The 18081-nt window shown below is 43.2% G+C and overlaps 1 protein-coding gene across 3 annotated transcripts in view; it reads right to left on the minus strand.

Moving 5' to 3' along the window:
- Positions 1 to 17786, minus strand: part of LOC147105847 (carboxypeptidase A1-like) — an 81754-nt gene extending 63968 nt beyond the window's left edge. Inside the window, exons 1-9 of one of the 3 annotated variants that reach the window (XM_086010660.1) lie at positions 17722 to 17786; positions 13644 to 13725; positions 11051 to 11185; positions 10814 to 10912; positions 9313 to 9414; positions 7589 to 7690; positions 6309 to 6419; positions 3281 to 3371; positions 1210 to 1409 (exon numbers count right to left, since the gene is read on the minus strand). In XM_086010660.1, coding sequence (XP_085866786.1) covers positions 1210 to 1409; positions 3281 to 3371; positions 6309 to 6419; positions 7589 to 7690; positions 9313 to 9414; positions 10814 to 10912; positions 11051 to 11185; positions 13644 to 13725; positions 17722 to 17786 — 987 coding nt within the window. Of the gene's footprint in view, positions 1 to 1209; positions 1410 to 3280; positions 3372 to 6308; positions 6420 to 7588; positions 7691 to 9312; positions 9415 to 10813; positions 10913 to 11050; positions 11186 to 13643; positions 14468 to 17721 lie in introns of those variants that run through there. The other 2 variants (XM_086010661.1, XM_086010659.1) reach the window with 2 other exon arrangements.
- Positions 17787 to 18081: the final 295 nt, after the last annotated feature.

Raw genomic sequence — 18081 nt, forward strand, 5'->3', positions numbered from 1 at the left:
TTTAGAGACCAACCCATTTATCCACCTTCCCACCATGTCCATTAATCCCATTCCCCCTTTGGGTGATAAAGGCTCCACCTAACTTACTCCTAACTTGTATCCCCTGGTGTTTGATGCCTTCACCATAGTTTATATGGATGAAAACTTCCACTATATAATTTTCAAATCTCTTTTGCAAGGAAAATAAGCCAAACTTCCTCAACCTTTCCCCAAACCCAAAGTCTGACTTCCTTTCCCAAAACTTAAATTATGATACCTGAAACTTTTGTTGATTACCTCTGTATACTTTCAATGGCAATAATATAATTCCTGTGGTTAGGTGATCGGGGGAAAATCTCCTCTGGTTGCTATGCATTAATGGCATCATAAAATTAACTGGAAGCTATCCTTTCATCACTATTTTTAACAAAATTGTAATTATAAATTTAACCACTACAACCCCATGATCTCTTTCCTTATCAGCACACAGTTACATTGTTCCACTTAACACATATCCTTCTTTTGTTTCTTTTCTATCACTTACCCACATTAAACTGTATTTGCCACCTGTTGGCCCCGTGCCTTAAAAGGCCTAAAAAAAATTCGAATCTGATTGCATTGCTTTGCATTATTTGTCCTTCTTATTTTGGAGAATTTGCTAACAATAATTTCTACCCAAAGCATCACTGTAAGAAACAGCAGGTGACTACCCCTGCTTCCTTGTTGTAAGCCAATTTTCCATCCAGTACTATATTTTACTTCCTAATCTGTGATTCTGTACCTTCACCATTAATTGTTAGTGTGGAACTTTGTCAAAAGCTTTCTGAATGCCCACATATAGAATTATCAACTGCATGTCCCTTTCCACAATCAGTAATGTGTTCAAAAAAAATTGATTAGGTATGTTAAACATCACCTCCCTATTTTGAATTCATGTTATTGTCCTTTAACACGTTATACTTTAACAGGTGTTTGGTCAAATGAGATCAATACCTCTGTCAATTACTTTAATTGGACCCTTTCACTTGCCATATGGGAGCTGGGATAATTCTACCATCTTGCCTTTGTTGGAAAGTGAGAAAGGGACTGAATGTCAACATCCCACAGCTAAGCCCAGAGGAACATGGAGCAGCACGTCGATGGAGGACCACAGCTAAATGGGTAGTGGGCCACAAATGGCTCCTGAGCGCTGTTACAAGTATGTTTGCTGTAAAACAAACCATGACTTACCAGCTCTTCATAGTCTTTTGGCTTGGCTGAGGTGTAACCGTAAGGAAACATTAAGAGCTGGGAATAGCTGTGAACATCTATGAAGACTTTGAAATTTCCGTGGTTTTTGACAAAGTCAACGATGGCTTTGACTTCTTTCTCAGAATTGATGTAAGGTCCACAGTACGTTGAAGTGCAAGAATTGCTGCTGGCACCAGGTCCTGTTAATTAAAAGCAACAATTAAGATTTGCTAGCTGATTGCTTAATACATTTTTATTTAAAGGGAATGAGTGCGTGTATGTTGTGTAGTGTGAAAATGAAGATAGGTCTCATCACTTCTAGTCATACACATTCTACAATTCCAACTTTTTTTTAATGAAAAATGAAATACTTAGGCAAAGGTCCAAGGCCAATAGTGTTCATCATCACCAAGACTGAAAATAATGATAGAGAAGACTTGATGAGGGAGACTTTCCTCAGTCTGTGGCCAGGCCTACTGGATTGTCTGGTGCAATGAATATTGGGAAATCAGGCAGGTTGGAAGCACGCCTGTAAAGGAACCCGTCTGAATTTCATCCATTCTTTTATATGGAGGAAAGTTGTGCAGGTTCCTTTACAGGGCTGTGGGTTCTGACCCACCTGGATTTTGATACTGCCTGCACCCAGTTAGTCCAGTGCACCTGCTCTCAGATCCAGGAAACCCTCCGTCTGGAAAACTGCGTTCAGTTTTGGGCACCTAACCTCAGGAAGGATATAATGGTCTTGCAGGGGCTGCAGCGCTGATTTGCCATCTGTCCTCATAATTTAAAGGGTTAAATTATGAGGATAGATTGGATAATATTGGCTTGTATTCCCTTGAGTTTAGAAAGTTGAGGGGTAAATCAAGATCTTTAAAATGATGAAGGGATTTGATAGGGTAGATAGAAACTATTTCCTCTGGTGGGGGAATCCAGAACAAAAGGGCATCATAAAATTAGATCTCGGCCATTCAGGAGTGAAATCAGGAAGCACTTTTTCACACAAAGGGTAGCGGCAATCTGGAACACTCTTCCCCCAAAGGGCTGTAGATACTGGGTAAGCTTTTCTTCAATTACTTTTCCGTGGAATCCTTGTGGGCCATGAGGAACAGGACTGCTCCACTAGGCCACGCAAGGAGTCCTTGGGCCTCCCCAGCCCTGGCATCAGCTGCCAAAGCCCCTGCCCAGCGCTAACTTTATACCTGCGAGTCCTTTCCTTTGGGTCACCGGTGTCCACGGGCCCCTGACACAATTTGTGCTCCTGCCTCCCAGCTCTGACATCACTCTCGCCAGTATTGGGCTGACAGACTGTCTGGGATCTCTTAAATGAGGATGGGTAGTGACCTAGTGCCTGACTTCTGCAAACGGTGCTTTATAACTCATGGCTCAGTGTTGTGTTGGGTTCATGTATTGATAATAAGCCATCAGTCAGCCCTGCTCTCAATTCATTCTCATAGCTCATTGTTCATCTGAACTCCTCAATTATCTTCAAACCTGTAAATCCCAGATATTCTTTATTGAACCCCTTGGTTAGACTACAGTATGTAATTCACTCCCAGATATTCTTTATCGAACCCCTTGGTTAGACTACAGTATGTAATTCACTCCCAGATATTCCTTATCGAACCCCTTGGTTAGACTACAGTATGTAATTCACTCCCAGGTATTGATTAACTTACATATAAACCATGCAAACCCCTTGAATAGATTCTGGAAATAATGATTTCAGCCTGTAAATCACCTTGGTAGCTTAGAACAATGACCCTTCGCTCGGATTGACTTTGTTAGAGAGTGTACCTCCCTTTCTCTCCATGGGGTTTCATGGATGCTTACAGTCACGGTGCTGGATCTGTGCAGCATCAATTAACTTTAGAATGAGGTGTAGCAGACTGGTCATTACTCATTATTCTGTATCCCTATTAATCTTCCAACTATCTCTGTAATACTAAAAGACACCAAACACCTGCAAAAGTAATAAGGATGCGATGAAGCATAATTACTTTATGTTTGGATTTAGTTAGATTTGTAGTTTGATAATCCATATTCTACCTCAGAGCACGCGGTGTAATCATACCTCCAAAATTGGCATCAAAATTCCTGTTGGGGTCGACTCCTATACACTGCACACCAGCATATTTAGACCTGGTCTTACGCCACATGCGGTTCTGGAAAAAAAATAGAACCTAATCATTTTTAGGGATAGGGAAAGGTGTTTAAGTCCCTCAAACCTGTCCCTGACACAAAAATCAACCCCACCTTCTCATCGTATCTGTCAATCTCTTTACTATCTAACTTTAGAAACTATTTGCCTCTTTCAATCGTTTCTCCCCGCTTCGATCTTCAAGCTTTTAAGTGCCAAGATGGGCTAATCACTGCTGCTTGATTTAATTAATTTCTCCTGTTTCATTCAACCTTGCTAATGTCCTGCACCGGCTTTAGTACTGCACCTTGGTTAATCAATCAACAACAACAAAATTATACCATTTGCTTCAGTAGCTTTGCCTGGTAATTTATTTCACAATTCTGTTACCTTTGGGTTGAAAAACCTCTGCCTCGTTTCCCTTCTTACTCCCAGCTTCCACATTTTTAACCTGTTTCCTTGGCTTTTTGAACCCTATAAGTCCTGTGTTGGTCCTCAAATAAAAAGAAAAAGAAAGACGTGCATTTATACTGCGTTTTTCACGTCCTCCGGATGTCCCAAAGCACTTTACAGCCAATTAAGTACTTTTTGAAGTGTAGTCACTGTTGTAATGTAGTAAACGTGGCAGTCAATTCGCACACAGCAAGCTCCCAGAAACAGCAATGAGATAATTACCCGATAATTGCCTTAGTGAACAGTTTGTTTTCTATCAATTGTGTCAGTTCTTCTCACAGTCTTGAAAACGTCCTTTAGGTCATCTCAAACTCTCCTCCCTTTCAAGAAAAACAAACCTATCTTTTTTAACCTTCCAAATAATTAAAGTTCTTGATAGACAGAATCATCCCTGTTGTAACTTTTATCTATTTATATCTTCATTGCCTGCCTCTGTGACCACTCTCCCCATCCCTGGGCAATAACATCTGTTATATGATTAGGTGACGAGAGTTGCACATAAAGTTTCAACTGATGTATCTTGAGATTTGTACTTATCTTCTTCTAATGCAACTCAGGATCTTATTTGATGAACGTTATAATTGAACATTAACCAGCTGACACTCCAGTGCAGTGCTGAGGGAGTGCTGCACTGTCAAAGGTGCAGTCTTTTGGATGAGACGTTGAACTGAGGCCCCATCTGCCCTCTCAGATGGACGTAAAGGATCCCATGGTGCTATTTCAAAAAAGAGCAGGGGCAGTTACCCCTGGTGTCCTGGCCAATATTTATCGCTCAACCAACATCACTAAAACAGATAATCTGGGCATTATCACATTGCTATTTGTAGGAGCTTGCTGTGTGCAAATTGGCTGCCACGTTTCCTATATTACAACAGGGACTACACTTCAAAAAGTACTTCATTGGCTGTAAAGCGCTTTGGAATATTCTGAGGTCATGAAAGGTGCAATATAATTGCAAGTGCTTTCTTTTTCTTTTTATTTGAATACTGACACGGGACTCTGCACAGTGGTGTGAGCCAGGCGTGACTTTCCCCATTCTGTGGTGTGTGCACATGTGGAGGACGCACAGGGAGACTCCAGGCAACTCTGCATCTCTACGAAAACCTGACGGAGAGTTCTTCTTGCACAACTGGCGACTGGTAGTTGGATCAAAAGAGATCGTGAAAGCTGCAAACAAGTTGCGGACCCACCCAACGCCTTACAAGAACATAAGACATGAGTTCTGCCTATCTGCTAGTTGTAAGGGTCCTCCACGAGAAGAGTGTGGGACCACCTCAGTGCAGTTCCTAATGAGGATGGGCACCTCGGCATAAAACTGCCCTAATCTGGCTCAAATGGCACCAAACCAGCAACCTTGCTCAAAGAGGTCCTGGAATAGCTGGTGTGGGACGTGAAACCTCTCACACTGGTGCCATTCTGCTGCTGGGATCAAGACCCATTGTTGGAGCAGAGTAGCGGAAACCTTTCTCTGCAGTTGGCCGTGCTGTACCTGACCTGGGAGTCCTTGCGCTGACACAACAACAACTTGCATTTATATAACGCCTTTAACATAGAAAATCATCCCAAGGTGATTGACAGTTGTCTAATCAGACTAAAATGGATGGCAAGACAAAGGAAGAGATATTAGGAGGGGTGACCAAAGCTTGGTCAAAGAGGTGAGTCTTAAAGAAGGAGAGGGCGGTGGAGAGTTGGTGGAGGGGGTTAGGGATGGATTCCAGAGCGTGAGATCCAGGTGGCTGAAGGCACGGCTGCCAATGGTGGGGAGAATGGGTGGGATGCACAAAAGGCCACAAGAGTCAGAGGAACAGAGAGGTTGAGGGTGGGAGGATGTGGCTGTAGGGCTGGAAGAGGTTACAGAGATAGGGAGGGGCAAGGCCATGAAAGGATTTAAACACGAGGATGAGAATTTTAAACTTGAGTTTTTGCGGGACTGGAAGCTAATGTCAGCGAGCACAGTGGTGATGGATGAGCAGGACTTGGTGCGGGATAGCATACTCATCCAGAATTTTGGATGAGCGGTAGCTAATGTAGGGTTGGGAATGGCAGGCCAGCCAGGAGAACATTGGAGTAGTCAGATCTGGAGGTGCCAAAGACATGGATGAGGGTTTTAGTGACTGAGAGAGGGACAGAGATGGACGATGTTACAGAGGTGGATGTAGGTGGTCTTGGTGATAGAGAGAATATAGAGTCGGAAGCTCAGCTATACGCCAAATAGAACGCCAAGATTGCAAACTGTCTGGTTCAGCCTGAGACAGTGACCGGGGCAGGGAGATAGCGGGTGAAAAAAGTTGAAAAAGTGTTCCACTGCCTAGCCATTGCCATCAAAGAGCAGGAATTTCAACCCCAAGGTTTTTTTTTGGTTGAGAAAGTAAAGTTGTTCTGATGAAAGGTCAACGACCTGAAACGCCCACAGATGCTGCCTGACCAGCTGAGTATTTCTAGCATTTTCTGTTTTTATTTCAGATTTCCAGCATCCGCAGTATTTTGCTTTTGTATTTGTTGTACTTACGTTAGTGTGGGTAAAATGGAAACCATCAGGGTTTGTAACAATCTCTAGGTAGAGGTCCATCGTGTTCAGGAGTGAGGTCACAGAGGCATCCCTGCCATATACACTGGCCAGCTGGATAAGAGACAAAAAAAATCAACTGTATTACAGTATTGAGCGTTGGGACATTTCCACACCTACTGTTTCTTCCTGATTCAATTTATCCCTCCTTTTCTACCCACTCCTCCTGAAGGCTTTCTTCTTGTACCTTTCCCAAATGGCCATTCTTCATGTGTGAGCTTAGACTGTGAGTGTCGGCAGGTTATTCAGCTGTGAGAGCATCACGCCCAAGCCTGATCCAGCCCTCACCTGATATCCACACCGGGATTTTTCAGCAGAGTGCCACTGGCCAGTAGTTGGGAGCAGGAACTACGACTGATTTGCTTCACCCCCACCCCCCGTCCCCCTCTTCTGTAGCTCAGTAATGTTACCCACAAAACTGTAATCTCAATCAGAAGAGCTAAGGTGCACAGTGGAAATGTTCACAGTTGTGGAGTCGGGATTGCTCTTCTAACGTTAGGCTAAGAGTGTGTTGTGGCTTGGGTTGCCAACTCTGGTTGGACGTATCCCTGGAGGTTTCATCACATGGCCTCCTGCTTCCAATTACCCCAAACAGCCTTTGTTCCAATCCCCAATATTTTTCTGACTAATAAACAAAAGTGTTTAAAGAAAATTAGAAAAAGCACAATTTTTTTAATGCTCCTGGGCTGCTAGCAGCAACGTCCTGGAGATTAATCTTTAATTCCTGGACAGTCCAGGGCAATCCTGGAGAGTTGGCAACTCTAGTAAAGGAAGCTTGGCAGTGCTTAATCTTGGCCTGTATGGCTCGGTTCTGGCAGTAGGTGCTGCAGTTACCAACAGGGGCACAGGAGGGTGGTGGGGGGAACTCATGCTCATGCACTGGAGATAAGAGGATGTTCATCCTACCAATGGTGAGACTCAAAGAGATGCAAAAATGCGGTGCTCCCATCTCGGGGCTCGGGGAGTACTGTTGCAGTCACATGAGTGATGGGACTATAGGTGAGTTCAGAATCCCACTTGCCGACTAATATTATTTTGTCTCCGCCCCTCCCGGACTGTTTCTGACGGTCCAAAAGTGTGCATGGACAGAGTCAGCTCAGGCCAATCATTGCGTGTTTACACCGAACAGAAGTAAAGCTATAACAAAGAGGATCAATCTGTTAGATTTGTAAGTACTGAGCACCTTACCATTATTCTTGCAAACACATTCGTCTAAACCTTACCTTATTTGCAAGCCAGAGGGAAGTAGCGGGACTAATCCATTCACGGGCATGGATACCGAAATTAACCCAGATGGCAGGGCGGTTAATCCCACCTCTGCTGAACTGTAGGAAGACAGGCGGTGAAATTATCACAAACAGCTGGCTAAGAGGTAAATTGTGTTATTGTCAAACAACCAGCGTTACTAAATGTTAACACAGCATCAGATCGCCATGAAATAGCAAAGCACAATTTGAACAACATATCTGAGAAAAGATTCTTCTTTTACACAGTGAGTTGTGATCTGGAACGCACTGCCTGAAAGGGCGGTGGAAACAGATTCAATAATAACTTTCAAAAGGGAATTGGATAAATATTTGAAAAGGAAAAATTTGCTGGGCTGTCAGGGAAAGAACAGGGGTGGGGGGGAGTGGGACTAATTGGAGAGCTCTTTCAAAGAGCCGGCACAGGCATGATGGGCTGAATGGCCTCCTTCTGTGCTGTATGATTCTATGCTGGAATCTAACTGAGGGGTTTGTGTGATTTATAGAATATTAGGTGCCTGGGAGTGAATCACAGGCTTGAATCTATTCAGGGTGTTCAGACGGTCTGTATATATTAACAATAATGGATGTCCAAGAGTGGGTTACAGGTTGGAATCTAATTGACTGGTTCACATGGTTTATCTACAGTATAAGGGATACTCGGGAATGAGAGAGTTTGTCATGAAGGTTGTGCCTTTTTAAATACAATAAAACAGGTAGCCTACAATGGTAATTGTGCAGCTATCTCCCTTTATAACATTTAGGGGTAATTCCAATACCTTTCCACTTTAGGATGAAAATGTCAATAGTTCCTATCACTGACATCCCAGATATAAGTGAACTGCATTAACTCCTCGCTCAGCACCAACGTCATCACATGTACTGGGCTAATAGGAATTTCAGGGGGTCATATTCCTTTAAGCCCATTCTTGGGCCTGAAATGGGCCCCACACATGGAGCACCAGGAGGCCCAAGGTTGGCCCGAAATTGGGGACTAGGGCCTCATTAATACTATTTGGGTGAGCTGCCTGTGGAGGCGCGACACTTCCCTGCCTCACCGACAGAGGCCTGTAGGTAAGTCCCGGGGGGGAGGGGGTTGGCGATCGCGAGTACCGTGGAGTCTGGGGAGCTGCTCCTCCTGGCTCCACGGGAACGATGATTGGAATGCTTTGTCAATACTTACATTTTGCTGGCAGTGCAGTCTCCGCTGAAGAATCCGGAGCGGAACAGTCCTGGACTCCTGCTCCACTCACCGCACTCAGTTTTCGGCAAGGGAGCCTAAATCCGGCATTGGCCCCACGTTTACATCTATAAGGGGCCTAACGCTAGGTCGCCAGGGACACCTGAAAAATGGCCCGACCCAATATCGGGTCAGACATTTTTGAAGCATACTTTGGGCGCGTGGCATTGGCCCCCAATATTGGCCCTTGTTACACCCATTTTACGCCCGTAAAACCGGCACAACCAGGTCCAATTTCTACCCCTCAGTCATCAGTGGAACCAGGATCAGGCTGCTCGAAGGACCTCATTGCCAAATCTCTATTTTAATCATGGCAGCAAGTTCGTGCCAGAGCTAATCATACTTATATTTGTAAGATAATGATGCTCCTTTAAGCAGCCCCTTGCAGTTTGGGAGTTGCACGATTGAAATTTAACAAGATGCAGAGGCACGTCAACCCCCAGTGGACCCCGTTTGTACCCACCTTGAGGACGTAGATCGGACGATTTTCGAATGTGGTACCAATCTGCAGCTTGCTGACCAGACCGGAGTTTGAAGCTACGAACTTATCCATCCAAGCGTAGATCTGGGGAAGAGACGGTGGAAGTTACAGTCAGTGATATTCCCTTGTGTTGTCTTCCTGGAATATTTATCTTCCCAGCCAAGAGGACAGGTGGTGGCTTGCTCCCGGGTGGTGTCAGGGCAGCTCTGAAACCAGCCACTGGGAAGTAGAAGACCAGCTGGAAATGGCTCTTCCTTTTGGTTTTCCTTGTCCTCCGTGTGGAGAAGAGCTCAGTGCCGCCCCATTGCCTCATGAATTGGGAACTTGGAAGATTGTCAGAGTAAGCCTGCAATCCACCACATCCAGCTGCAGCACATTGAAGATCCAGCAGGATTCACCACTGTGCATTGAAACCTAGTCTTAACATGTGCTCTAGGGAAAAATAATGTAGCAATAGGTGCACCAAAGCTTAGTATCCCTATGATCACCCAAGGCTGTCAGCGACTAACTCAGTAGGGATTTGGGGTTGGGGGTGAAATTGGTCTTTGCCAGTAGCGTGAGATTGACTTCAATGGAAAAGAAAATTGGGCGTGGTGTAAAATAGGCTGCCGATCGCTTCGAGCTTGTTTCGTGCTACACCCGGAGACCAATTTCACTGCCCCCTCCCCGCACCCCCATCATTAGTGATGAAACCTGGTGACTTAGGAACATAGGAACAGGAGGAGGCCATTCAGCCCCTCGAGCCTGTTCCACCATTCAATTACATCATGGCCGATCTGTATCTTAACTTCATCCACCCGCCTTGGTTTCATAACCCTTGCCTGAAAAAAATCTATCAATCTCAGTTTTGAAATTTTCAATTGACCCCCAACCTCAACAGCCTTTTGGTGCGAGATTTCCAGAGTTCCACCTTCCTCAGTGAACTCTAATTTTAAGATTGGGTCCCCTTGTTCTTGACTAACCCCCCCAGAGGAAATAGTTTCTCCGTATCTAGCCAATCAAATCCTTTTAACATTTGAAACACCTCGATCAGACCACCCCTCAGCCTTCTATACGCAAGTGAATAGAAGCCAAGTTTATGCAACCACGCCTCATAATTTAACCCTATAAGCCTCAATATCATTCTGGTGAATCTGCGCTGCATCCCCTCGAAGGCCAATATATCCTTCCTGAGGTGAGGTGCCCAAAACTGAACGCAGTGTCCAGATGGGGTCGGACCAAGGCTCTGTACATCTGAAACATCACTGGTGTACTTGGAGCTTAGGAGGAACAAGGGAGGAAATATCAGAGGAGCACTGATCATACTGGTATTGGTAAAATAGAGAAGAGAGAGATAGGAAATGTTGTAATAATGAGAAAACTTTTTTTCTTGTATCTTACTCAGATATTAATCTTTAAGAATAATCACTATCTTAAAGCCAAAGTTTTTACCTGTGACTGTTATATTTTGCTTTCAGAATATTTAGTCATTGTTTGATTTTACCTCCTCCAAAGTGTGGTAAGCAGCATAGTCGAATGTTTGAGTACTGCGTTCCTTAAGTTGAGAAGACATCATTTCCTTCTGCTCTTCATCTAACAGTGCCTGAAAGGTTAACATCCAGTCATTAGCAATTTGGTTCTAATATTAACTGTCAGTGGTGATGACTCCCGAGCCACTGCCAACTTGGGGCAACGTAATATAAAGTACAAATCACTACAGGGATCAGCTGGAAGAAAGTACCTGTAGATCTTCAATCAAGATTGAGTAACCAATGCTACTGAACTCCAGGAAGGCTTTCACCGATTGGACATGTTCTCTTGGGACTTGGATGTCAATGGGCAGCAAGGGGCTGTTAGGCTCTATCCAGAAATCAACCTAGCGATAAGAAATGTACAATTACTTGTTAGGATATGGATTCATGGCAAAAGTAGAAAAGGTCGTAAGAAAGCAATGAAATGCTTGGTTTTGTACCTGGAGCATTGAATATAAAAGCAAGGTGTAATGTTGAACTTGTACAAGACATTGCACAATCCAGGCTGACATGCTCAGTACAGTACTGAGGGAGCGCTGCATTGTCAGAGGTGCCATCTTTCAGATAAGACGTTAAACCGAGGCCCTGTCTGCCCTCTCAGGTGGACGTAAAAGATCCCTGACCAATATTTATCCCTTAACCAACATCACTGAACCAGATTATCTGCTCATTATCACAGTGCTGTTTGTGGAAGCTTGCTGTGCGCAAATTGGCTGCTGTGTTTCCTACGTTACCACAGTGACTACACTTCAAAAGTACTTCATTGGCTGCAAAGCGCTTTGGGACATCCTGAAGTTGTGAAAGGTGCTTATATAAATGCAAGTTCTTTCTTTAGTTAGGTTGCAGTTCAATATTGTGCAGGTTTGCGGAACCTGTTATAGGAAGAGCATTAAAGGCAATGGAAAAGGTGCTGTGTAGATTCACTCGGATGTTACCAGGGCTAAAGTTAGGAAGAGAGACTTGAAAGATTGCGGCTTTTTTCATTGGAGTTGAGAAGGTGGCAGGGTGAGCTGATAGGTATCTCCAAGATTATGAGGGTCATGATATGGTAAATTGTGATAGATTGTTTCCGACGGTTGGAGGGACAATAACAGAAAGGAACACATTTAAGATAATCACAAAAAACTATGTTAAAGGGTATGAGGGAGTGAGTAGGAGAGTGACACTAGACTGGGTGACACACGGAGAGAGGCGCTGGTGTAGACTTGATGGGTGGAATGGCCTCTTGCTGTGCCGTAGCATTCTATGATATTCTATGATATTGGTCTTATGTAACTTGCTGCAGGCCCAGAAAGGTCCCAAAGATCTGTAGGGTTCCATTGGTCTTTCACCTCTCCGGTTGCACCGAGTCGCCACCATTCCTGCAATTTTCCAGACCTTAACAAGTCAAACGCACCCCCCCCACCCCCTTTCCCCCCCCAATGACAGGCAGGCTAGAGATGTGCCCAGAGGGGCGAGTGGGCCTACCTACCCGATGAAGGAGGAGGTGGAAGAGGAAAAATCTCGGTGAAAGGGAAGAGAGAAGAAAAGAGATAATCAAGTGTGTTTCCAAAGAGAGAGCGGTGATAGGGTTAGATGAAGAGGGGTGGGGAGAGGCTCGTGTGGAGCATAAACACCGGCATAGACCAGCTGGGCCAAAGGCTTGTTTCTGTGTAGTAAATTCTATGTGAGAAAATTGAGAGATATGGTGAGAAACAGCTAAGTGGGGTTGAGATCTATCAGAAAGGGATGGGTTGGTTTGGTCACATGGTATCTTGCTTTTGTTAAAATACTTATGTAAGCTTAAGCATTAATATTGTGTGTTTTATAAGGTGAAGTTAGTTTGTTACCAGATAGCCTTTAATGTAAAGCGATCTCTACACTAATGCTAAAATAATCAGATCATTGTTACCCCACAACAAGACATAATTATTTAAAATCCTACTGACCAGCCAATGCCCAGTAAGGTCTGATTGTTTTTGTTAGATTCTACATAGCTAAGTTTGAAATGTAATATTGTATTAAAAAACACACTAGCTTATTTAATGGGGCTTGGACAGGGGGGTGGTGGAGTGCCATGGGCTCGTAAGTGTCATAGTTACTTAGGAACAGTAGTAGACAATTCAGCCCCTCGAGCCTGTTCCACCATTCAATTAGATCATGGCTGATCTGTATCTTAACTTCATTTACCCACTTTGGTTCCGTAACCCTTAATCCCCTTGCCCAACAAAAATCTATCAGCCTCAGTTTTGAAATTTCCAATTGACCCCCAGCCTCAACAACTTTTTGGGGGAGAGAGTTCTAGAGTTCCGCCTTCCTCAGCGACAGGACTCAATGGCACACTAGCTGGTTGGAGAGCTCTGTTAATTTAAACTCTCCTTTATATTATAGAACCGGTTCAAATAGTGCAGGACATCATCAACTTTGAGAGAGGCAGGAGAGAGGATGAGGCATATTTCAGTAGAGCATGTGGTACGCGTTCTGTAGAAGGAGCGGGCTTGATGATCTTGCCCCTGATTTCTTAAGTCCACACGTTTCAGGGATTCACTGTGAAATGTTAATAGTGATTTCTGTTGAGCAATTACTTGCATGCATTTAATTGTGATGAAAGATTGCCTGACATTTTTAATTTAGTGAGGAACCAATGTGTAGTATCAGAGACCACAATACAGGCCATCACTAAGGTTGAAAAGAGTAGGAAAGAAGTTAGTGTGTGGCCCGTGATCGAGCAGGAAGTGGAGACAAAACAGAGAAAGTCTTACCCTTGAATTTACATTCATTTATATTAATTCCATTTATTTATATTCATGTATATTAACTTACATTCAGATGCTCTTGTTCCTGGAGAGACCTCACCAGAGCGAGCTGCTCCTCATTGCTGACAGTGATACGAAGAACCTGATCACTGTGGGAGGTGAAAATGGAAGAAAGGGAATTGAAATCCTTCACGCAATAGCTAAAACCCATGGGACATGAGGCATTTCAGCTCACCCCATGAGAGAGGAACTCTTCAGAACTTTTCCCAAGTGGTAGAATGTGCAGTGTTACTGGTGGCTGAGTATCAAAACATTACAAGATAAAGTGGACTGTTCCCCATCTAGTAGAGCCATTCTGTGCTTTATGAGGTTTGTCCTGTATCCCACGCACAGTGAACGGGTAATTACATAGGATATACAGCGTAGAAACAGGCTATTCGGCCCAACCAGTCCACACCGCTGTTTATGCTCCACTCGAGCCTTCTACATAGAAACATAGAAGATAGGAACAGGAGTAGGCCATTCGGCCCCTCGAGCCTGCTCCGCCATTCAATGAGATCATGGCTGATCATCCAAATTCAGTACCCTGTCCCTGCCTTCTCCCCATACCCCTTGATCCCTTTAGCCTTAAGAAATATATCCAACTCCTTCTTGAATATATTTAATGAATTGGCCTCCACTGCCTTCTGTGGTAGAGAATTCCACAGGTTCACCACTCTCTGGGTGAAGAAATTCCTCCTCATCTCTGTCCTAAATGGCTTACCCCTTATCCTTAGACTGTGACCCCTGGTTCAGGACTCCTCCCGCCCTTGCTCATCTAACTCTATCAGCATAACCCTCTATTCCCTCCTCCCTCACATGCTTGTCTAGCCTCCCTTAAATGCATCTATACTATTCGCCTCAACCACAACCTGTAGTAGCGAGTTCCACATTCTCACCACTCTCTGGGTAAAGAAGTTTCTTCTGAATTCCCTATTTGATTTTGAGAAGTTTCTTCTGAATTATTCCCAGGACTTGGTTACAATCCCCTCTTGTTTCAGAACCAGAAACTTTAACTTGACAGTCAAAAAATCTCTGCTGTCATTTCAAAGTGCTTGCTTCTTGTTTCACATTTTTATAGTAAGGGATGTTGATAAGGAATTTTCACCTCTCTTAGCACCCAGCTTCTTCACCAAACACTGCTGGGTCAGGTTAACATGGGCTAGATGTAGAGTAATGCTCCCACCACTTTGCACCACCAATGTGCCTTAACCGTAACCTTAGATGATCACCTGACATGGTATTTCTCCAATTCCCACATCAGTCAACCTTTGGTGTCTTTGAGTGAGACTGACAATTTAGGGTAACGTTAGAGTTAGGATTAAGCTTAGTATTGGGGTTATGTTTAAATTTAGGGATTGGGTAGTGTACCTACTCCTGTCTCACACTGGGGATGCATATTGGGAAATTGTACACTCTCAGCCTACAATTTTCCATCCATTAAAGTTAATGGATGGACCCATTCGCATAGAGTTATGAAGGGTTGTGATCCAAGCACCTATATGTTGACCAGGAACTGAGTTAAGCTACCCAAAATCATTTCATCTAGGTACTTTATAGGTGTCAGCGCGGACCTAATTGGATCTAGTAATGGGGATTGAACCAGCGCAGATAAGTGAAGTAAAATTAGGGGAACATCTAGTCATTAAGATGATAATTGAGAAGGACATAAGTATGACAAAAACAAGGGTAATAGATTGGAGAAAAGCTGATTTTGAGGGGCTGAGAATAGAACTTGGGAAAATAAAATGGACAACAATATTAGCAAACGACAATGTAGAACAGCAATGGGAAACATTTATAATGGTACTCAACAGAGTGCAGGAACAATATATTCCGCTAAAAGGAAAGAACAAACTAAACACTAATGAGACTCCATGGATGAATAAAGCCGTAAGGGAACAATTGAGGGTAAGGAAAGAGGCATACATTAAGTACATAGACAGCAGTGGAGTGCATGATAAGGGAGAATACAAAGAGATTAGGAGAGAAGTAAACAAAACAATTAGAGAGGCAAAGAGGAACTATGAAATTAAATTATCAAGGAACATAAAACAAAATAGTAAAATATTTTACAGGCACATCAATAAAAAAAGGAAGGTTGGGATGGGAATAGGGCCATTAAGGGATAGAAAGGATAATACCACAGGTAACGATAGAGAGATGGCAGAAATATTAAATAATTATTTTGCTTCAGTATTTACCAGGGAGATAGAACAGGTGGACATGACATTGAATGATGAGATTAGTAATGAGATAAGTGCATTTAAAATAAAAAGAGGGGATGTATTAAATAAACCAATCAAACTCAAAGAGGATAAGACCTCTGGTCCGGATGGATTGTATCCATGCATTGTAAAATAATCTAGGGAAGAGATATCAGAGGCATTACTACACATATTTACTAATTCATTAGAAAAAGGTGTAGTGCCAGAGGACTGGTGGATAGCTAATGTAATAACTATATTTAAGAAGGGTGATAGAACATGTCCAGGGAATTGTAGACCAGTCAGTTTAACATAGATGGTAGGAAAAATAATGGAATCCCTACTAAAGGAGAAAATAAAAGAACATCTGGAAGCCAAAAATGTAGTGTATGTAACTGTTCTACCTTTAAGAGAACTATTGTATGTAACCGTCCACCTTTAAGAGAACTATTTTAGGTGTGGCACTACTTTATCTTGGCTGCTGTATACTGTAATACCGACGGTGACCACACCGGTATATAAGTGCTGTGTCAGGATTTATTGGGCAGATTCGCCCTGACCTTCGAATAGTAAAGTCCTGTTAAAGTTACTCTTGTAGTCTGTGTATTAATTCTCCATAACACCTACAGACTTTACAAAAAACATAGTAATGAATAGTCAGCATAGATTTCAAAAGGAAAAGTCTTGCTTGACCAACCTCATTGAATTTTTTGAAGAGGTAACAGAGAGAGTAGACAATGGTAATGCAGTAGATGGAATTTATCTAAATTTTCAAAAGGCCTTCGATAAGGTACCACATAATAGACTGATGAACAAGGTCAGAGAATGCGGAGTCAGGGGACAAGTAGCAGAATGTTTAGCTAGCTGGCTTCAAGACAGAAAGCAAAGAGTTGGGGTAAAAGGTAGCTATTCACAGTGGCAGAAGGTGGGTAGTGGTGTTCCACAAGGATCAGTGCTGGGACCACTGTTGTTCACAATTTATATTAACGATTTAAACTTTGGAATTAAAAACACAATTTCTAAATTTGCGAATGATACCAAATTAGGCGGGATAGTCAATACTGAGGAAGACTGCAACAAATTACAGGAGGACATTAATAAACTTGCAGAATGGGCAAATAATTGGCAAATAAAGTTCAACACAGATAAATGTGAGATATTGTGAAGGAATAAGCCATATTTCAGAAAAATACACCATCATATGAACAGAATTCTGATTTTATTAATACATGATAAACTGGGTTTAAAAATCTAAAGCCTCAACGACACAAGCTGTGCAAATAGGCTTCTGAGATGGGCTGGTTTGATAACACAAAAGTTGTAAACACCACAAGCTTTTGAAATGGGAATTGGTTAAAAACACTAAAACAATGGCCCTATTGAAAAAAGAAGGCTGAGGGATGACCTAATAGAGGTCTTTAAAGGTTTTGATAGAGTGGATACGGAGAGAATGTTTCCACTTGTGGGGAAGAGCATAACTAGAGGCCATCAATATAAGATAGTCACCAAGAAATCCAACAGGGAATTCAGAAGAAACTTCTTTACCCAGAGAGTGGTGAGAATGTGGAACTCGCTACCACAGGGAGTGGTTGAAGCGAATAGTATGGATGCATTTAAGGGGAAGCTGGACAAGCATGAGGGAGAAGGGAATGGAGGGTTACGCTGATAGAGTTAGATGAGGAAAGACGGGAGGAGGCTCGAGTGGAGCATGAACACCAGCATGGACTGGCTGGGCCGAATGGCCTGTTTCTGTGCCGTGTATCCTATGTAATCCTATGTAATCCTATGTAATCCTATGCAGTCGCCCGACATGGCCCAGCGGTGTAAATTTAAGCGAATAACTGCACCCTTTGATTGGATTCTCACGCTCCACACAAGAGGGAAAGGACATTTACTCACCCAATGAATGTCTTCTGGCTGTAAACAGCCACAAAAAAGGCACCCAGGGCCAACAGGACCCTCATTTTCAAGAGAATAGGTGAGCACTAAAAGGTCTGCCTTTTACTGACTTACTTATAAAAGATTTCTTATCCGCTTTCAACTTAATCCAAGTGAATTTATTAATTATTGCCTAAATTAAACGAATCGCGCTGTTGTTTGTGCGAGTTTCATCTTCCTGCTGTGTAGTTCCCACAGTATAATGAGCTGAACCCAACACACCTCCAGTTTCTACCAGTCACTCGTGGGTGTTGGTGAAGCCACAACACCTGGTGTGAGAGGACATTATCCCACATGTGTTCTCTCCCCACCATCCCCGTG

Source organism: Somniosus microcephalus, chromosome 17 (assembly GCF_052327205.1).
Source record: "Somniosus microcephalus isolate GS21.2 chromosome 17, FLI_Smic_1.0, whole genome shotgun sequence".
In the NCBI taxonomy this organism is placed as follows: domain Eukaryota; kingdom Metazoa; phylum Chordata; class Chondrichthyes; order Squaliformes; family Somniosidae; genus Somniosus; species Somniosus microcephalus.